Source organism: Psammomys obesus, unplaced genomic scaffold (assembly GCF_907164565.1).
Source record: "Psammomys obesus unplaced genomic scaffold, mPsaObe1.curated_primary_1811, whole genome shotgun sequence".
Classification (NCBI taxonomy): Eukaryota; Metazoa; Chordata; class Mammalia; order Rodentia; family Muridae; genus Psammomys; species Psammomys obesus.
Window position 1 is genome coordinate 2,085,811 of NW_026585895.1, and position 22,585 is coordinate 2,108,395.

The 22,585-nt window shown below is 42.9% G+C and overlaps 1 protein-coding gene across 1 annotated transcript in view; it reads right to left on the reverse strand.

Moving 5' to 3' along the window:
* Window positions 1-22,585, reverse strand: part of Fam171b (family with sequence similarity 171 member B) — a 54,614-nt gene that overhangs the window by 13,988 nt on the left and 18,041 nt on the right. The window contains exons 2-4 of the mRNA XM_055600669.1: window positions 4,612-4,845; window positions 2,988-3,080; window positions 185-343 (exon numbers count right to left, since the gene is read on the reverse strand). Of these exons, the coding sequence (XP_055456644.1) occupies window positions 185-343; window positions 2,988-3,080; window positions 4,612-4,834 (475 nt within the window). The 5' untranslated portion in view covers window positions 4,835-4,845. The remainder of the gene's footprint in view (window positions 1-184; window positions 344-2,987; window positions 3,081-4,611; window positions 4,846-22,585) is intronic.

A 22,585-nucleotide genomic window follows, 5' to 3' on the forward strand; every position in this document is an offset into this window, starting at 1 on the left:
GGATGAAAGGAAATTGCTTATGAACAATTTAATAGTAGATACTTCAAAGTAAGGTGTATTTTGCAAATCTTAGATGAAAATCAAATGCATAATATTATGTACCTAAATAAATAGTATTTGATGGAAAATGTATGTGGTGATGTTTCTTAGAAACGTGATTACACAATTAAAATGTAGAAGATACCTGGTTTGTTAAGAGTGATTCCAGCCGTATACAGAAAATTGTCCATCTTTAAAAACTGTTGCAGAACTGTTAGATAGCCAGTCACGTTGCTAATATGATGGTTGTCAGGAAGTTTAATGAAGGCTTTTGAGAACTGAACACTTGGTTGAGATTTGGCATCTGGACAAAGGAAATCACATTAACAAATGGACAAAATATATGCACACTGAAAACAGCATCACCGGCCAGGGCGTTTTCTTCTAAAGGGTGTGGTTATAATGATTCCTGAGCGCCACCAACATCTCAGGTAGTTACTTTAAGTTCAGAACTAAGAAGCTTCCTCTTATAGATTTATATAATGAGCACTTTAATTTCACCACAGTACCAATCTGCGAGCCACAAATGAGCCACTGGTGTGTACATGGCTGCATAGAAGAAACCTGAAGGTGCAGCGGAAGCTGTGGGAAAAGATGTCAGTGTACTTTCGGATCACAGAGCACCTCCAGGCTAGAGCCGCTTGACCCTGCTGCCCAGAATTCCTTCATGGTTTTCTCAGATCTCTTTAGGGGCACACAGTGATCATCCTCAGCTGGCAAGGTCTGTATGCACCAGGACTGGACTTGATGGTGTGTGTCAGAATGAGCCAAGACCAAACAATCCTCCTGCCCTTGCTTAACAGGGGGCCTAGTGCCAAGCACAGCTCACAAGGGTGTGCCTGCCTGGGTGCACAATGGAAGGTTTGCTTTGTTTCCCACTGGGTCCCTTCTTGTAACCCCAAACGGAAGCTTGTTTGAAAATAGAGGCAGTGTTCACAGGGTAGAGCTGAGAAGTGGAGAGAGAGAGAGAAAAAAAAATGTCTTTCAATTATTTCAACTTCAGTCTTTCCGATTAAATTGTGCCTGAAGTTGACTCTACTTTGTCAAAGAAAAATGCTTCCTTTGGGCTTATGCTGGTTTAGGATGGGTTTCCAGCAAGTTCAAAAATAACGGTCCCCAGCACATTTAGCCACATAGTGGAATAGGTAGATTTCTCCATCAGAGAGCCACGCAATAATTTTTAAAAGTCTTCCAGATGCCAGATTCCAGACATATACATATTACTTCATGTCAGCCGTGCTGAACTGACTCTCTTCTGATGATTGTCAACTGAGAACTCAGTGACACGATGATGTTTCTATACCCAACACAGTTTAACAAGCCACGGATCAATTCCAAAATTAAAATGATAAATTATTAAATATATTACCTTTGGCCTTGAACTTTGATAAGATCACTGATAAAGATCACAGAAGGAATCGTTTGAATTATTAGGGTGAAAATGTGTCAAATTTAAAGATTTGTACGTTAATGAAAGAATAATGTAAAATAATTCTCAAAATCAACTTCTAAGATTTTTGCATAAAGGTAGAAAAATAATACTTGCAAAACACTGGAGTAAAATAACACAATGATATAGTTATTATTGTTTGATTAAGATATTTGAGAAAACAATTTTCAGATCATTTAAAATACTCCCTAAAACATTCTCTGTTAAAATATGTGACCTTTATACATGAAGATATCATGATGAAATGTACTATTTTTGTATGATAACCTAAAAAATAAAAATTTTTACATATGTGGCTTAATTATGCTGAAGATACAATTTTCTTAGAAGTAAAAAAAAAAAAAAAAAAAATGCATCCCGTGCAAATTATCTGCATTACCTCAGAGACGTTTTCTAATCTTTCTGTCCTATTGTCCACAGATACATTCACACACGTCTATTATACAAACACACTTCTAGTATAATAAGCCAAATGTCTTCTTTACCAGGTATTTTGTGAGCATTAACAAGTAGGTATTTTATGGAGAGCTGTAACAACATCAGAAGATTGTGTCTAGCTTCGTTCAAGCCCCAGCAGCTAAAGCCAGGACGCGCTGTAGCCACGTGGCTCCTGTTCACTTTCCAACCTCCCCACACACGGCTCTAGGCCGTGTTCTGCCACATGCTAGCAAAATGTGTACCAAATGCTGTAACATCCAGGGAAAAGGGGCTACAGTCTTACGTAGTAACTCACTCCAAGATTAATGGACCCCAAAGTCAAGTTCTCACTTGGGAACTATTAAGTTTTCTTACTTAATCCTTCAGAAATGCACAAATGGGCTTCTAAGTGTGAGCTTTCACAAGCCGTTCTTTAGGCCACGCCTCTCTTGACTCTTTCATGAGGATTTCCTGCCTTTTAGTCATCTCCCTATGTTAGAGCTGACCATTAACTTACCCACACAAACCAAACAAACAATTGTACTGTATAAAGGCACTGTGTAATACGTGTCTGTCTGAGTTTCTCCTGTGTGCCGATTAAAAAACACACGGAGGGAACGGGGGGCTTTCAAACTCTTTCTTTCGGACAGACAAGTGCCAAGTGCCACAAAGGATGGCTGCCTTGAGGGGCCCGAGCTCCCCAGTCACAAGCCTCTCCGACATGAGCAGCCAGATTCACCTGGAGGCGCACGTGGGAGCAGCGCAGACTTCCTAGTCCGAAGGTGTGGGAAACGTGTTCTGTCCCTGTCACTGGCTCAGGCACTGTCTCACAGTCAGAGACGAGGGGAGGATAGACAAGAACTCCTGCTATTCCCTCACATCATATGTTCCCGTGTTTAGTGCATATGAAAGGTAACTATTTCCAATACACAAAACCATGATTTTATAATAAGATAAGAACTGGTTTAGATCAACTTAGCAGCCATGCCTAACTTGGACTTTTCTCAAGTTACAACCAACCCGGATCCTCTTATAAAAAGATCACCCTAGGACTTCCTTACTAAAGAAGTGTTACACTTACCAGCTAGTTTTCCAGTAATCAAAACCGTATCTTCAAAGAGCCATATGTTTGCTTGGCTTTGCGGGAACAGTGAAAGCGTAACTGAAGAATATACTGTGAAATAGGACAACACAATCAAAATATTTACTGTAGGGGAAACTGAGGCAGGTACAATTCTGTCATAGTGTGTCTCAAAAGCTTCTTGATCTACCCAAAGGACTATACATCCTACTACAGAGATATTTGCTCATCCACATTCATTATTATATTCATAATAAGCAGAAGTTGGAAACAGCTGAGATAACCAGCAACTGATGAATAGCCAATGAAAAAGTGTTACATTTGCACGATGGAGTATTATTCAGCTGTTAAGAAAAATGAAATTTGTGGGTAAAATGACAGATGGAGCTGGAAAAAAGTATCCCAAGTGAAGTAACTCAGAGCCAAAAAGACAAATATTGCGTGTGTTCTTTTATATATGGCTGTCAGGTTTAGAGCATTAGATATGTATGCTTTTCAATAATGAGGGGCTAGGAACCCAGGAAGGGTTCAAGGCAGAGAATGGGGCCTTCTGAGGACAGGGAAATGAAACACAGGGATAAAGAGATGCGGGGAAACGAGAATAGGAGCATTAAATGGGGAGGGGTGAGAGAGTAAAGGACGGGCTGAGGAGGGACCTCATGGAAACCCACTACTGCAGAAGCTCCCTAAAACAATCCAGATTTTTGTAGAAATGTGAACAGATCACCACATGACAGGAAAGACCGCACAGCAGGAAGACATCTCATACCACTAATGAAGCCCTCAGTGTCAGGAGCGAGTTACATCTTGCTGGGTCACCGCACAAAGAGGTCCCCTAGGTCCCCTCCCCCAACACCACAGGCATTCGCCAAGGCTGCCGGTTACCCTTGCATCCTAAGGGTAAAGGCCCTATTGCTGACATCACATGCTTACATCATCAACCCTGGAGAAATGGAGCCGATGACCCAAAGCTTGACCCCTCCTGACTAGGGCTTATGGTGCTGGATTGTAATCTACACACTGCTAGAGGAGAGGGGTAATCATCAAAGCCCCAGCTACAAACCCGAAGACCAGCAGCAGCGCCATGTCTGCGAGATGGCCTGGCTTAATGGTGGCACAAGTATCAAAGGGCCAACCAACCACTTTGCTGAACCTAAGGCTCATTCCATGAGACGGAACTCAGACCTGGTGTTGTTTTCAAAGTAACTAAGTTAGGACAGCGGAGGCTTCGTCAGTGGAATTAGACCTCCTCAGAAGAGCCCCCAGAGCTCTTTCCTCCAGGTGAGGACAAAGTAAGAAGGTGACATCTATAAAAGGGAAAGTCATTCTCCCAATCAGAGAGCAAGCTCTCACCAGAAGGTGAACCCCCCCGGCATTTCAGTCTTGGTCTTCCTCTCCTCCAGAACAGTGTGATGTCTCTGTTGCCCACAAGCCACCTTGTTTTCAGTGTTTTGTTCCAGCACCCCAAACAGACAAATCGTGCTGTCTACCAATGTTCCTTTCCTTCTAAACATGTTACACACCCTCCTTACAGGTATGCTCATTTTCAGCCCTACAGACTTTCCTCCACCAGATGCAGAAATTGTTTACATCTGTGAATGCAAAACACCACCGAGGAACTTACTTGGCATCCTTCCGGTTTTCCACGGCAGAGGCGTCAAGACGTAGCCCTCTTTGTAAGCAATGATGGTTAAGCTGAGTCCTGATTGGTAGGGCACTTTTATCAATACTGCTCCATTGTTCCTAGTTACTGTGGAATTTGTCTTCGTGTAGTTGACAAATACCTCCACAACTGCCTGACTCAGGTACTGGCGACTGATGACGTCATTCACCTGGACTTTTAGCATGAATACAGACACTGGAGGGAAGAAACAAAACAACAACAAAACAAAAAACCAGAAGCTGAATAAGGTCAAGCCCTAGAACGTATGGCATTACACACTAAAATGTCATTAAATACTTCCAAATAACAAGGCAAAACATTTTTTACATTTAGGATGTACATATTAATGGCTCTGCAAACAGGTAAAAACAGTCAACAAATTCATTATTCTTCCTAAACCAAAGTAAATTGGAATGTTTATTATTAATAAGGCACAGTATCATTATTCTAATTTTTGTCATTTAAAAGGAGAGCAGTGAATCGTTCTTGAGGAAAGTACATTTTTACTTTGTCTGCTTTCAACTTACAGAATTTTAACACTAATTAAACACACCCATTCACGGCACGCTACTTTATTTTTTTTCTGTTAGCTAAAAGGCAGGAAATGCATTAGTGTTTCAACTACATGAAATGTCACACAGAAATCTTTCTCAAAAAAAAAAAAACTTCCTTCCTTACCTACGTAAGATTTCATATTAATGCAACGTGAAGACACGAGAATTATAACCGGCTCTACTTAACGCTCGGGTCTCATTCCTCAGGTACAGATCTTGACTGATATGATCAGATTTACCCCTGATGATACCCGGCAAAACAAGACAAAACAAACAAACTTGCACCATGGACACAACATCTTTGCGGAGGATGCTTTCTTTTTTCCTGTGAGTAGCTCTGGAGTCGGTCAGCGTCCACAGCGCCATTCCTTATATGTGTGACCACAGGCCTGTGGCCCTTAAGTCCTAACGTTGCAGCCGCTGGGAGAGTGGTAATTACTCTAAGGTAAGGAGATAAAGTTAACACAAATCTTTGGTTGTTGTCATGATTCTTTTTTTTTTTGTTTTGTTTTTAAAAGTGTTTTTATTAGTGTATACTAATTATGCACAAGAGAGGTTCATCGTGGTTGTGATGATTCTTAGTAATAAAAAAAAAATCTGCAACTGGACAATCACACCCCCGCCACTCCCGTACATTCATAAATACCTCATTAAGGATGATGATGCTCCACATTTGCAAAATCAAGTTCATTTTTGCTTAACATCACTTTATCAGGAAAGCACGTCACGCAAAAAGAAAAATCCTGCTTAAGGTTAGCTAAGCCACGTGATGGCTAACAAATCATCAGCAGGCCTGTTTATTCCAACTTTGTAAAACCGCACCTTAACTGGTTTTGGATCACTTTAGAGACAAACAGAACTAGTGAACCATCACTCTATCCCTGGGAAGGGGCAGTTCAGCAGATGGAAAAGCAAAACAGTTCTGGTCCCCCCCAGAGCCGAGACATGAGGTTAAAGATCAATTACAGTATCTCAAAGAATACGTTATTCCAATCATTATCGAGAAGCTTAACTCCTAATACCAACTAAAAAGAATAAAGTGCCCCCTTGAACATGTGTGTACCTGTGTACACACACACACACACACACACACACACACACACACACACTCTCTCCAAATCAAGGCTTCTTTAAAAGTTATTTATCTTTTCATAGTATAATTACATCATTTCTCCTTTCCCCTTCTTCCCTCCAAATCTTCTGATGTATTCCTTCTTTCTTTCAACCTCATGGTCCTTTTTTCATCAACTGTTGTTGCACACACACACACATACACACACACGTATATATGTATGTGTGTGTATATATGTATTTTTTTTATTTCTGCTGTTCGTTAGTACAGCTTGATATCAGGAATGTTTTCAGGAATGACCATTTGGTGTTAATGACCAGTCTGTCTGCTTTTTCCTGGGGAAGACTAATTCTTCTGACTCACAGCATTCTTTAGTTTCCTGTAATTCTTGGTGTAGGTTTGAAGCCCCCTGGGCTGATGGCTTCCACTTAATTGGGAACTATAACTCTTTGTGTAAGCAAACTATTGTCATGCACGTAGCACAGTGGGTTTCTACACTGAATGTAGCTGATAACTAAGTAGAGTTGACATGAGGTTCTTCTCCGTTGGCCCCAAACCCATGACGTCAAACCTCCAGTACCTTAAACAGAAGACAGGGAGGATCAGGGTTCTAGAGCTGAACTATCCTAGATGAACTGTGATGGCTAACACACGTGATTTCAGCATCATCTCTCCCATGAACTCCCTACATTTGTTATAGCCAAACGTCTTGGAACTTGCTTCTACAGCTTCAACTATAAATATATGTACGGAATTAATAGGCTACTTCATTTTCTATAAGAGAAAGTAAAGGAAGAATAATATTAAATACAAGAAAAGGAAAAAAAAAAGCAAAACCTCAGTAAAACTAAAAGTTAAAGGAATTTCCTATTTAAATTTGATAATGTACTTGTACCAACAAAATACACCTAAAGCAGTTCCTTCCAGCCTGTACTAATAAGACCTGAAGAGAGCTTTCATTAACACATGTGCTTCAAACATCAGTCTGAAAATTCTCAGAGTCCTCGGATAAAAATACTCAATGTGTGGATATGATCCTAAAGGAAAGTCACAAAATAAGTGAAAACCCCATGTGCTCTAAGCTTGTGAAGGAACAGGCAGCAAGAGAAAAAGCCCTGGCTCCAGATGACCCAACTCTGGGCTCCACCGATAAGATGACTTAAAACAATCCCGCCCCAAGAACACAGGACAAATTTGATCAGAAAACAGACTTGGGGGGAAGGTTATCATCAGTACACCCCTCCTGTGGTGATGGCTGCTGCGAGCTTAGGGAGCAGGCAGACCTGCCCAGCACACTCTCCTCTGACATCACCTTTACTGCTCTGCCTCCTCCTCACCAGTGCTTAAAGGGAACAAACAACCATTTGTTAGCTCAGGGTCTCTTTTCCCAACCCCTGAACATACTTTGTCTCTTACCCTAGCATAACCTACAGCAAAAACATTTTGAAAACAAAAAAAGAAGCAAATCCTTTTGCTTGAAAAGTCTGGTCAAAGCAATTCAGAAGGCACCAGTTACAAAGAATCGCCTGCTCATGGCTTAGCAGGGTGCTCTGGCCAGCTGGGCCGCTGAGAAGACACCCAATGTGAGCAGCCAGGGCATCATACACCCACAGATCCTGCGCCCAGCGAACAGGCTTTCCACTACCTGAAGCAGATCCTTGATTAAGTACATATAATTTCCAGCAAGCAATGCAATTGTCTCCATAATCTGTCGACTTTTCCCATTGTTCATTCAGCTTTCTGTGAGTGTATTATTTTCTCTGTCACATAATTATAATTATTATTCCATGCCCACATAATCATCTTTTCAATATGTCACCATTAGTTTAAAAATTGTCCAATAACAAACGATTTCAACTGCACTAGGAAACATATAATTTAAATGCTGTACAAAAAAAAAAAAACCTAAAATAAAACAGATATTTCTGAGCTAGGCCCTGGGATTACTGACTACTTCTTACTGTGTGTGTTAGGTTATATGGGTCACTAAAAGCCAGCGAGTACTAAATCAGCATAAAGAAGTGTCCTTTTAAAAGAACAGTTTCCTCTTCTACAGGGATGGGCAACTCGGGTTCTAAAAAGGACTTTAAAAAATACTTATGGGTATGTATTTGGGTGACACTAACACCCTGATGTGGGAGGGGTAAAGATCTTACAAGCCCGCAGAGAATCGGCAATCTCATTGCGCTGTTTCCAATATGTAGGTTACAACTGTGCAAAGCAGATACCGCAGAAGATCCAGATTTCCTGGCATGAAAGCCAGCCTACATTTTTCCCCAGGACGCCGCAAGCAACCACAATAATTTCATTTGATATAGTGCCACATTTTCCTAGAAATGTAACTCCAAATTAGAGGGTTTCAGAAACTGAACAGTAAAATAAGGAAATAAATTCTGAAGACTATAGGAGATCATGCCTCAGTGAAAAATAAGCAGCAATGAAGAGCACAGAAATACAATTTTATAAACGTTTGTTCTGAATAAGGACAAATGTTGACCCCTATGAATTCATTCAATGAATGCTCAGCAAGTGCTGACTTCCAGGCACATCAGGACTGGACTGGTGCTGGAGATAAAAACGTTAATAGAGCTTTGGGAAAGTTTAGCTAGAGGAAAAACAACATGTAAGGGGAAAGACTGCAGAATTTCTGACGGCATCGGGGGAAAAGCTCTGCGGAAGCGTACAAAAGACGCTCCGATGGCACCTAACATTATGTTCAATGAAAATAAGCAGAAGTTACTTCAGAGCTGATATGCTAACAGTTCCTACAGGGAGCCCAGACATGGCTTGCATATCTATTTGGGAATCAGTTCACACTGGTATTTTAAACAAGGACCATGCTCACATTTTGAGTTCAGAGACCCTGGAGGACCTGGCCAAGCATCCTCTGATTTCCTCTAGCATCTGATCTTTTGATCCCTTCCTAGCGAGCAGTCATAGAAAGAACTCCAAAGATGCCAGATTTCTGCTCCTGATCCAACTCAGACTTTAGCAGGGGCATTCAGAGGCCTCATTTACTCTCTGTATACCACTTGAACAAATTTCATATTCAGTCACAGAGATGTCTCCATTTGTAGCTGGGCATACAACTATCTTAAGATATAAATACAAAACAGCTGGCTCTCATTTAAATGTCTGTGGAGTTATAGCTTTGAGGAGAGATACACCAGGCTTGGTTTCATTAAAGAGGGTATCGATTCCCAGATCAAGGCTGAAATCCAAAATCCTCTGGTCTCTGCCTCCACTTTCCTATCAACCTGTTTCCCTCTAATCCTGCTCTTCCACCATGTTCTGGCGGACCACAGCCTGCACACCACTTCTGACCCACTGCCTGATTTCACAATAAAAGTTTTCTTGTAATACAGTCAAGCTTATTCATCTATGAATCCGTGGGTACCTTTCTTACACGGGCAAAGCAGTTGTGTCATATGGATTGCAAAGGCTAACATACCTACTATCAAGAATTTTACAGAAAAAAAAGGTTGCAGAATCCTCCTCGATACTGCTACATAAACAGATCACTAGTCACTATCCAAGACCAAATACACGCTATGCCGGATAGGTTTATGTCAACTTGACACAAGCTAGAGTCAACAGAGAGGAGAGAGCCTTGACTGAGAAAAATGCCTCCATTAGATTGGGCAAGCCTGTAGGCTATTTTCTGTGTAATTGATGTGGGAGGGCCCAGGCCCTTGTGGGTGGGACTACCCTGAGCTTATGGTCCTGGGCTCCATAAGAAAGCAGTCTAAGCAGGACATGGAGAGCAAGCAGTAAACAGCAGCCTTCAGAGCCTCTACCTCAGCTCCTGCATCCAGGTTCCCGCCCTGTGTGAGTCCCTGACTTCCTTTGATGATGAACAGCGATGGGGAAGCATAGGCCAAACAAACTGTTTTCTCAAGTTGTTTTGGTCATGGTGTTTTATCACAGCAGTAGGGACCCTAAGACAAACAACTTTTATAAAACCTGTGTTGGGTTTCAAATCTGAGACAAATGGCTGAGATGCCTATTTAACATAGCAAAATGGGACCTGGTGGCCAGGTTCTCCCTGCTTCCAAACCCAGTCCCCACCTGCTGTGAGGCCCTCCTGGCTGGCATTCCCAGCATCCTCCCCTGAACCCTCCGCTCAGGGGCTGGGCTGCTCTTCCCCTTGCTGCCCTTTCCTATACAATCCATGCATTTCGCTGTCTTTGTACCTCTGGGTCTCCTGGTTGCCGCACTGGCTCTCCCTGCCCCTCCTCTCTCCCTCTCCTCACATGACTTGGCTCAGTCTGGTCATGTCCACTCTGGACTCTCCCAGATGTCCCTGCTTCTGGCTATGTTCTGCCTCACATCTACAATAAACCTTCTCCTCCACCACAGCGAGATGCAGTCATGTCCTGTCCTCTTCCTTCCTTCCTTTTTTTTTTTTTTTTTTTTTAATTCATCTGGTGCTGAAACCCAGGAACAGGCATGTTCTTTCTTTTTTATTTCTTTTTTTTTTTCATTCACTCTGCGTATGGAAATTTCAATTCGCTTTTCAATTTAAGCCAACCACCGCTTTTTCAAATATATGTTTTCTTCACTCCGTCTAGATTCTGTTTGATAGGTTCCAGAGCACATAGTATCTGCTGGTGTTTGCTTGGCTTTCCCCCATCCTCTCTACAAAGCTACGTGTCTTAGTGACCAACAGCGTCCCACACAACTTCATGTTCTTACGGAACTTGGTAAGGGCTTCTGTGCACTGGTTAGAAAAGGGGCAGAGCAGGGAAAGCAAAGTTGCTGAGCAAGAAGAGTAGAGAAGACCAGAGGTGGTCAAGCTCCTGAGAGAAGCAAGGAGCAGTAGGCTTCATCAGGGGTTCCCTGAAATCACCATCTAATTGTAACTAAGTACTAAGTACTTCAGTAGTAAGTACTTCAGTACTGAGCACAAAGTTCTGAGCCTAACCCCACAGTTGCCAGGGAAGAGTACGTTGCTACAATGACAATGCTTTTGAAAACTAATATGACATCGCTTGAGAACATTTAACCTGGAAAGCTAACTCAGAATGCATCAGGACAGAGCCTCCTAAATGTAAGACAACTTACACACCAAAGATGAAAACTTTTTTTTTTAATCACAATTACAAACAATCACCAACGGGACAGTTTTGCAAGCCTTTCTTCCAGGGTGTGAGTTCAATATCCATATTTACTTGAAACAAGAACTGAAAGTTTAGAAAGGAGCAGAGGACAACAAAGGAGCTTGGAAGGAAAAGGACATATACTAATGAGTGGAGAGGCCTTACACAACTTAATTTCCACAGCATTTCAAACAGACAATTAGTGGCCTTCTTTTAAAGGCACTAAATTAAGAAGAAAAAAATCCAGTAAAATAGAAAAGCCACCTTTTCATTGCTTAAGCCCCAGAATTAGATCCAAAACTATTATTGGCTGTGGAGAGGGAAGAGAAGGGAAGGAAAGGAAAAGGGACAGGAGGGGAGGGAAGGGAAAGATAGGGAAGTGAAGGGGAGGAGAGAAACAAAATTTAAAAATGAGACTATAGGGTAAATGTTAGGAGAAAAGAGAACTCATGGTAACGATTTGAGAGCTTTTTTAATACAGAGTTACTCCAAAATATATTTCACCCTAATCTGAATTTCTTAATAAACTGGTACTTAAAAAAGAATCATCCACATGAAGTTGGGAGAGAAGTGAGGTGGGGATCCTGGCGGGAAGGACCTGAAGACAGGCAGTGATGGACAGCTACGACCAAGACACACTACACACATGTGTGAAATTTTCCGTGAGCACATAAAAATAATGTGGCTGGAGATCCAGCGGAGTGGTAGAGCATCACGCAGCAGGCCTGAGGTTCAGTCTTCGGTACTGGAGAAGAAATGTCAAGCCAGCGACGTCATTTGGGATGTTGCTTGCATGATGGTATGAGTACGAACTGCCTCCCGTGAGTTCCTGTGTTTGCACTTGGTCCCCTGTGTAGGGTGATACTTGAGAAGGTTATAGGAACCCCTGCGGTTGGAGTCTACCTGGTAAAGTTGGGTCAGTCGGGGTGATCTGAGGATGATAGAGCAGACTAGCTTCCATCTGGTTATCTGGAACCTTCCCATGTAGTCCTGTCCACACAGCTGTCCCTGCCACACCCCTTCTCTCCCATGATGAGTCTATCCTCAAGCTGTGAACCCAGAGTCAGGTGCTTTGTCGAAGCAATGAGAAATACAACTGCTAATTCAACCACTTTAAAATGAGCTTTTCTTTTCTTATTTATCATGAGCCCTTGAGATCCAAGGTATATGTGCTAGCAGCTCTTTGCTTTCACAGCTCAAGAACACCTCATGGTAGCGATGTGCCAGAGTCAGGTTTAATCATTTATTTGTTGTAAGATGTGTTGGTTTCTAATCGGTACCCTTTTAATATAAATAAAACAGGTGTGAACATCTATGTTATTTAAAAAAAAAAAAGTCATTCATCAGGGATCTTTTAATAGCACTGATATGTCGATTTATATCTTTTAAATATGTTGGTAAAACTAGATAAGGGAAAGACAAAAATGCCTTCCAGGAAACCACAATGTTCCCTCTCATGAACAAACAGCAGCAATCAGGTTAGATTCATTTAACCAGATGTTCCTGTGAGGACTGATCAAGCGTGAATCGTTTGAGTTGGTCACAGAGTGCCTCAGCTTTCTTTGAAGTTTAGTGATATGGTGCTGTTAAGTAGGCCTGGTTTGGTACAACTGATGGACAAAGACCAGGTGAGATGCTGTATTTCCCAGGCCACTGCGAGAACTGTCGACTGACATACACATAGTTCATACTTTGAAAAGTACTGTCTCTGAGACTGAAAATGTCCCCCCAAAAATTCCTCAAAAATTTCCCGAAAGGACCTGAAATAGCAGCTACCAAATGTCATTACTATTTTCATTTACACAACTCTAAGGCAGGAAGCCTAGACTAAGGCAGAACCAGTTTCTGGAGTTGGAATTTATCCTTTCCCAAAGAAGCGTTTGCAAGGCAGCACTCCCTGCGAAGGGCAGAGGCCTCTATCTGCTGCCAAAAGAATCGTTGAACCCTGCCCGGTGGTCATCGTCTCTGGCCCTCAGTACTCGCCGCCTCTGAAAGAAAATGTCTTAGTCAATGATATGCAGCGCACAAGCTCCAAACTCACTGAGGCTTTAAAATAATGAAATGTAAAAAGTTTCAATCTCACCATCAAAGCCTCCGGTCTTTACAGAATTCACTGAACACAGTGCTTTGAGTTTGTCTAAGTGCTCCTTTTGTAAACTCCCAATTTTTAATGGCTTTACAATGGCGTGGTGCTGAAAAGGAAGGATAGGAGCATTTTTCTCTCCTAAAATGCATGCAAAAGTTTAGCAATAGAATATTCAAAGTGAATCACACGGCTAAAATCAGTAAATGCATCCTGTTGAGAGGACTTAATTCCAAGGAGTCAGCCAATTCTAATCAGGGTTATATAGCCTCCATGAACACTAGCCAATCCCAGTCAAGGTCACATAGCTGAGGTCTACTGACAGCCCATCCCAGAAGGCCCTGATCTATTCTGAATAAGATGGGGCAGATTTAATGTCTATCTGTTTGGCTAATCTGACACCGTAACAGGTTTTTTTTTTTCTCCTCTTTGTCTGACTAGGCCTGAGTTTCTGTTTCTTAGAGTTCAAACAAAGAATTCCTGGAAAAGCCACAACCTGAGGGCAACCAATCAGCTGACAGGTCAGGCTGACCAAAAGCTGCAGCCAGGCCTAAACAATCAGCCAATCCTGACTCCCCTCGTACCTCTATGTCATTCCTTACCAATTAAGTTTAGGAAATACCGCACAAACCCCCTAACTGTCTATAAAAAGAGCCTCTGTGTTCACTTCTGGGTCACCGTTTTGCCTTGATGGTGATCCCAGCATGCTGGTAACTCCTGCAAAGTAAATGCTCTTTGCTTTTACATACTACCTGAGTCTGGTGTCTTTCTTCAGTGATTCTTGGACCCTAACAATGTGCTATTCCTAAAACAGAACCCCTAGAAGCTGACCTGAAGCCATTGCTCCCAAATAATATGCAAAACTTAGCAAAATGATCAAATATTCATAGGCAGTCCAGAAAAAAATTTTTTGTCCATATAAGCACAACCACACAATTGCACACTGGGCGCCACACAAGAGTTTGCAGTCTTAACAGTCCATCCTATGTCTCTAAACTCAGTCACCTTGCCATTCTGGGACACTCAGGTTCCGGTGACTGCATTTACTTGAATTGTGTGCTGGCTAGTTTATGTCAACTTAAAACAAGCTTAAGTCATTTGGGAAGAGGGAACTTCAGTGGGGAGAGCACCCCCACCATGGCCTGTGGCCATGCCTGTAGGGTGTTGTCTTGGTTGATGAATGGTTGATGTGGGAGTGCCCAGCCCACTGTGGCTGCTACCAACCCTGGGTGGGAAATCCTGAGTTGCATAAGAAAGCAAACACAGCAAGCCAAGAGAAGCAAGCAGAGCAAGCAGTGAGCTCTTCCGCTTCAGTTCTTCCTCCAGGTTCCTGCCTCGAGTTCCTCCCCTGACCCACCTCAGTGACGGCCTATGACCTGAGAATTATGATGAAGTACGACCTGAGATTTCTGAAAAGAAATAAACCTTTTCTTCCTGAAGCTGTTTGTGATCATGGTATTTATGACAGCAACAGAAGCCCTAATCTTTCCGAAATGTGAGGGTCAGTGTTCAGTCTTATCACAGACTGTGTAAAGTGTTATAAAACTGTGTAAAGTGCCTAATAAACCTATCTACCTCATTACATAACTAGCAAATATGTATTTTTTCAGCTGATTAGTTTTATTGAAAATTAAGTTGTGTGGCCACAAAAAGAGTTCACTAAGTCATCAAGTAAGCTATGAGTCAGGAAGTTTAGGAAACTCTGTTTGTGCCACCTTCATGCTCCCTGCTTGTTAAGCACCTACTATATGCAAAATGTATTCTGTCCACTAAAAAAGAGACAAAGAAACAGTTATCTTTAAATAGTGCGCTTACTATTTAGAAACAACAATAATGTGGAAGAAAGTAGAGACACAATGTTTCAGTGTTCAGTGATCTGCACAATTAAATTATTCTGGTTAACAATATTAAAGCAAGAAATCAGTCATGTATAAACTTTTTTCTTTTTTTTTTTAACTTCTTATGGTTCTTTGTGAATTTCACATTATGTTTTCCCAATACCATTCATCTCTTGTCCCTTTATATCCACCCTCAGTCCTTGCAACTTAACCCTCCAAAGATAGAAATCAAGAAAGAAAGAAAGAAAGAAAGAAAGAAAGAAAGAAAGAAAGAAAGAAAGAAAGAAAGATCAAAAAATAATAAAATAAAAGTAAAACTAGACAAAACAAAAAACCCAAATCAAAACAAAATTTTGTTGTGGAAGTTGTAGTGTGTCACAGTGTGTCCCGTCTTATACCCTTTTGTCCACACATCTGGAGGTTTTTTGTTTGTTTATTTTGTTTCTCTGTGTAGCTTTGGCTGTCCTGGACTCCTTTTGTAGACCAGGCTGGCCTTGAACTCACAGAGATCCAGCTGCCTCTGCCTCCAAGAGTGCTGGGATTACAGGTGTGTGCTACCGAGGCCAGCCATTGTCCACACGTCTTTGCTTGCAAATGTTCACTGCAAAGAGTCCTTAGTCTGGTTCGAGGCCTCTGGCTTCTGCTGCGCTATCAATACTGAATCCTCACTGGACTCCTCTCAGATATCCTGCTGTTGCCCAGTGTCATGGAGATCCTGCAGCTTTGGATCTGCAAGACTGGCCCTTTCATGTGCTCCAGCAGTCTAGATGAGATAGACTTTTGGGCTGGGCCAACTCAAAGCCCTGGATCTGGGCCTGGTAGTAGCTGGGTTGGTCAGCCCACCAGCTCTCCCCACCCATACCACCAGGGCAAGCTCTCCAGGACTTCCCCATTTAGCTCACCCAATGCCAGCAAGGGGCAGAGTCAGCTCTCCCCTTCTCGTTCCCTGGGGCTGGCTCACCAGCACCCACGCCAACAGGGCCAGCTCTACAGTGCTACCCAGGCCTGGTGCAGAGAGGGCCAGCTCTCCTGAGTGTCATAGCCAGCGAGGGGCAGGGCCAGCTCTCCTGAGCGCCACAGCCAGTGAGGGGCAGGGCCAGCTCTCCTGAGTGCCACGGGCGGGGCCAGGTCTGCACAGCTCTTGGACATCAACATTATCCTAGGCATGGCCTTTGGTGGTAATATGGCCATGGGCATTGACACAGACCCTAGATGCTGCGTGGCCATTGTCCTCAGTGGCGACATGGGCCAGGACTTCTCCATGGCTTCAAGTGGCAGGGCTGACCACTCACATCAGGCTATTCTGAGCAACTGAGGAGGATATCTAATGTGGACTCCACATATGTGCCCACATGCATGCATGTGTGAACAAGCACGAACATGACTATGTACCACACAAGAGTATACATTTGTGTAGCGTATTATTGGTGTCACCATTTCCAAAATACTTAACTCTTTACCCACAGTAACAGCTCTCAGCTGATTAGAATCAGACTCACCTGGAGAAATGATGTTTGTGTTCTTTGGGTCTATTCCAGTCCAAATTTATCAGAATCATTGGCATGGGACCAGCGAAATTTACTGCATTTGTTAATAAATACTCTTTTACTCTTGTTTTCAAAAGGTCCACCATGTTTTCAAAGTGCAAGCAAGGCTGAGAACCGCTGAGCCAGACCGGCCATCGGGTTTATCCAGAGCATCCGACTGACTCCAAGCCATCTTCTCACAGTTCATATTTAATTGTTCTTTTAATATAACAATGAAAATTAAGCTACACAACTTTGGTTTTTTTAATATTCTATCAGTTGTTCATGGCTCCTCTGCTGTGAACTCTTGCAGAAGTGAACACCCCAAAACAACAGCGACAGTTCACTGATAAAAATAAAGGCGACCTGGCGGCATCAGATCTTCTGATGACCACTGCTAGGTTGTCAGGGAAGGGGAAGACATAACCACTCATTCCTAATGTTTTCTGGTCATTTCCCTCTCTGTCTAACCATATTAAAAGTGCCTGATTCTCTGTACGTTTATCCAATTCATTTAATTTCTTTTTAAAAATAAAATCTTTATAAAATACTTGGAATTTAGAAAAATCTAATGGAAAATACTTTTTTCTTGTTTTAGTTCCCAGAAGTAACTTGATTTATACTTAGTACTTAAAAAAAAACATACTGAGTAATATAGATTGACAGAGCTTAGATTGCAGTGTGTGTGTGTGTGTGTGTGTGTGTGTGTGTGTGTTTACATAAGCATGGAACAGATCAGAAAGAAACCCACAGAACTGTTCGATCTACCATCTCAACAACCTCAGGCACTCAGGATCTGATTCACTACAGTTACATGTTCACAGAAGGAGGAACAAAAGTAAAACCTACTCCTAAGTCAATGAGATGATGCGGTGTTTCTAAGACCGCGCAGTGAGCCTAAGTCCGTGGTGTCCGATATCCTTCGAGTTAGCATCGTATGACTGCAGAAGTGCCACCGCCTGTTGGGATTCCCCCTTACAGCCTGGTTAGTCCTCTCCGGTCTCTCACGTTTGCAAACAATGCGTTAACTAAATCTAAGCACCTGTGTCTGAGCCTTCCCTTACTTCTTGGGAAGAGAAATAATAGGTCAAAGGTATGGATACTTTAGAGCTGCTTGACATAAATTGCTAAAATGCTTGCCAGAATGCAGAACCAATTTACGCTTTCAGCGGGAGAATATTTCTATCTTATTTTACTATAGTCACATATCAGTGTATCTGTGCGTGCCTCCCCAGGGAGCTAGCATAAAAGAGAATGTTCAATAAAGCTTTAAAAACCGGCGTGTGTTCTGATAACTGATCTTTCCCTCACTACGCTCTTGTTTGCTTTTGTCGTTCACAACATCCCTTTTGTGGGCTGAGGAAACCCTTCCTGGGAAAATTAAAGACATAGACAATAGACAGAGAACAAGAGCTTCATTGGTGTCCTTCGGTGCTTTGCAGTTCCGCTGGGTCATTCATACACTTTACAGGAAAAAAATTCAGAAATGGCTTACTAAGACCGAGCTCCCTTCCTGAAGAAGTCTTCCTGCAAAGGATGTTGAAATCAACGACCAGCACATGGAGCTTAGAAACGGCCCAGTGCATGCTTCATGCAGAGTATCTTTTAAAAATGGTTTAAACCTCCTGTCGGCATTCCATTTCACCAGATGAAACCGTCAATCTGGAAGAACAGTTAGCTTTAGATGGAATGGGTCTCAGCATTTTCTCCAGGGCTCCGTGTCTAAGTTATTCAAACCTTAGGAAAATACAGGATTTCCTTGTAATCTGCCATCTCAAAGGAATACTGGGTAGCCAAAAAAAACTCAGGTACCAGGAGAACCTGACCATGCCTAAAACCTTAGCCAATATGAACTCACAGCATGAAAGAGATGCGGGGTGTGGAATTAATTACAAGCACTACACCCATTTGTTAAGTTACTCTTTTCAGTGAAAGGTAAAGCGAAAGACTGTAAAGGACAGAGCAGACATAACACAACGCAAACACAATATACGCGCTGTGAGAAAGGAGAGTCCACAGGTGGCGCCTCTGCGCCGGGCGCCAGCTAAACTCCCCTCCGTAAACCTTCCTGGATTGTGGAGGTGTCAAGTCCAGCATGAGTAGCACGTCACACCAGTTTCTCCAGTGCGCTAGATGTCAGCAACTACGTTAAGTTCTAACGCATGCTGGTACCGTACCTGACTTCCTCAGTTTCCCACTCATGGGTAGTTCTAGCTCTAGCGGGAGGGTCATATTAAAAACCGGTATGGACAAAAGAAAACATAAATTCTAGTCCAGGATATCAAATGTCTTCATTGAAGAAGAAGGTTGGGAAGGAGGGCTTAAGGGTGGACGCAAGACTCTCCCTGGGAAGGGGAAATAGAATAGACTCTGACGGTGGACCTGGGTCAAGTGGAGTTGAGAACGGGAGGGACCAGGTGGGGGAGGGGAACTACTGGGAGTAACTGGATTTGGGGGGAGGAGAGTGCATGTAGAGGTCGAAGCAGAGAAACTCCATGGAATCTACAAAAGTAACCTTAGCAAAGATGCCTAGCAACTGGGGGACACAGAGCCTGAACTGGCCACCTGTAACCAGGCAAGGCCTCAGGTGGCGCCATTGGGACAAAACCTTTGACCTGCCTGCAGAGTGTGCTGGGACTGGAGCCTGGCAGAACCATCCTCAAAGAGACCAGAGAGACTGCATCCAGCAGCTGATGGGAGTGGTGCAGCGTCCCACAGCCAAGCAGTAAGTAGAGCCCAGAGAGTCCTGAGGAGGAGGGGGAGGAAGGATCAAAGGACCTGAAGAGTCAGGGACACAGCACGAGAACCCCGCCCACAAAATGGGAACTTGCAGAGATCCAGTTTGGGGGGGGGGGTCTGTAGGAGTCTGGCCTGGGTGTGACTGAGTAGCTTGGTGTTCCTGTGGGAATCCTAACAGTGAGAGCGGGGGGTCGGGGGTTGATCCTGACTCCTTCGCCTTCTTGTGGGACCCTTTTCCTCCTACTGCATTGCCTCGTCCAGCCTTGATGTGATGTATGTGCCTGGTTTTATTGCAGCCTGTTATGCCATGCTTATTTGATGTCCCTTGGAGGCCTGCTCTTCTCTGAGGTGGGGGGGATCTGGGAGAGAGGAGGGGCATGCGGGGTTGAGGGCAGACACAGTGGGGAGAGGGGGACGAGAGGAAACTGCAGTTGGGATGTAATACATGAGAAAATATTTTAATTAAAAAGAATAGGTTGAGACTAAAACTAAAAGAGCACATAAATTCTAAAACCTAGAATTTGAGATAAGGACACTTCTGGAAGAAAGGAAAGCAGAAGGGAGCTGTCACCAAAGTTTTCTTTCAAAGGGGAGAGCTGCAGTGTTAAAGGGAAAGATGAATAACAGTCTGTCACAGCAAGTAAGAAGAGCGAACCAGGGAGCAAAGGGACCCATGCTGCCCATGAAAGGAAGGTCCGACAGCTCGTGGCAAGACATTTTCGGTCTTAAAAAGCCCTCTCTGGGGAAGATACTATAAAACAAGCTGCTTACGGAGAAACTGGAGACAGCGCCTGAAACACTAGGATCAAAGAAAGAAAAGGAAAACTAGAGCAAAAATCACAGCAAGGATCCAAAGCAAAAGCAACCTGGCAACTAATCCGTGTAGTATTGGGTTTGTTTGTTTTTTTTAATGTGCTAAGATTTTTGCGCTTTGAGGGTAATATTTACTTAACAACTATTTATGAAGCCATTAGCATCAACTGGGGGTGATAGGCTGTCACCCACCGATGGCCAGCCAAACAGAACAAACCAACATTGATCCACAGTCTATGAACAGTCTCTGGAAGGCTGCAGACAGATCAATAGGCCATTTCAGCTGAGCTCAGGGAGCTTTGGTAAGGCAGCCGCTATGGAAATGCACAGGCAGATCACAGTCCACAAGGATTCCTGCCAGAAGGAAAGTTGTCACGAAGTCTCTCTTCACTTTAGCAAGCAGAGGCTGTGCCGACAGATGGGACTCTAGGCCGGTGACAAAGACACCAATCCTAACACAGCAGAGGACCAGGTCGTAGCCAGAAACACTGAGCATGGGAGAGATGGAAAGGGGACCAGGCCCTTCAAAATACGCTGTTTCTATAAAACAACGCCAATAAAGCTTTTGCATAAATAAAATTCATACAATATAATAGTCATGGTGATACTAAAGATTACAGCAAACGCTGATCCATGGCCCACATTTGTGAATGACCAAAACACCTGTTTTTGTTTTTTTCAAAACACCTGATTTGCTTTCATTACTTTGGGTTGTTTGTTTAAACATTCTTTGAATTGATCTGGGATGAAATACACAGAAAAGGCCTAATTTGAAGTAAAGATTTATTTGGTCAATAAACACTGGCTAAACAAAAATGCCAACACTGGGAAGTATTATAGGCAACTCATATTTTAGGTCATTTTAAGTCTTGCAAACACTTCAGATTCTATTTCCAGTTTTAACATGACGAAACACTTGTTCAACATCTCACTACAAAGTGGTAAAGAGAGTACTCCCCAGTTTTAAGAAATCTTACTTTAAGCTGTGTGGTGGTGGCAAACACCTTTAATCCTGGCACTTGAGAGGCAGAGGCAGGCAGATCTCTGTCAGTTCAAGGCCAGCCTGGTCCACACAGAGAGTTCCAAGACAGCTAGAGCTATGTAGAGATCCTGTTTCAAAATCAAAACAAAACACACCAACAGACAAATAAATAAATAATAAAAATCTTATTTTTATTCAAGCAGGAACACTTGACATTTCAAATGATATGATACTAGCTGATAGCGAGATTGTGGAATATTGTATGAATGTAGATGTAATCCCCCAACTCAAGCCATGCCAAAAGCTGCACAGAAGCAAATTTACCCAGAACCAGGCAGACTGCCATTTGCTACCCCCAAATCTGAGTAATACTTTCTCTAAAGAAACTATACAACAGTCAGATTTATGGATCAGTCGATTCTGGAAACAAGTCATGCTGCATTTCACACTTCTAAGACAAAATGTTCTGTATCCATGGTAATAGGAAGGGACAAGAATAAGCTCTGAACGTCAGTCAATATGCTAGTTCCATGAGTTCCGGACCACAGCCCCGGGTCTGGAACTTAGTTAACTGCCCACTAGGTGCACTGCCAAGGCAACTGACCCACCCTGAAGATGCCTCTGACTACCCCAGCCAACCCGAGAAATGGATTCCGCTGTTCGCATCATACTTCTCCCCTCTGTAGACATCTAATCCCAGAATTCTCTTCTCAAGGGGGGAGGCGCAATCCTGCAAACCCTTTTCCTTGGCAGGAAGACTGTGTGGAGTCAGCATTGATTGCACGTCAGCACATAAGCAAATCTGGGAGTCCTGTTTGTTTTTCAGATATGAAATGGCCGTCTCTTCGTTTAACAGACAGTCTTGGCAGATGCTGCACACAGCATCCCTTCGTTGATAAATGACTGTACTAACATTCTCTTGAGTTGAGTATTGCATCCTTCACACTAATGTTACATATGACATAAAATCGTTTGCCTCACAGGTCATGTTCATGTTGAAGACTTCCAAAGCAATAATGCCTTCATAAATAATTTAAGAGAATAGCAGAGGGAGGAGAACACCAACCCACCCACAAAAACTTCAACCCCAAATTCACCCTGCCTACAAGATGTGCAGAGATAAAGCTAGAGCAGAGATTGAGGAATGTCCAACGAATGCCTGGCCCAACTGAGACCCACCCCTCGGGAGAGAGCCAGCCCTGACACTATTAACAGCACTCTGCTGTGCT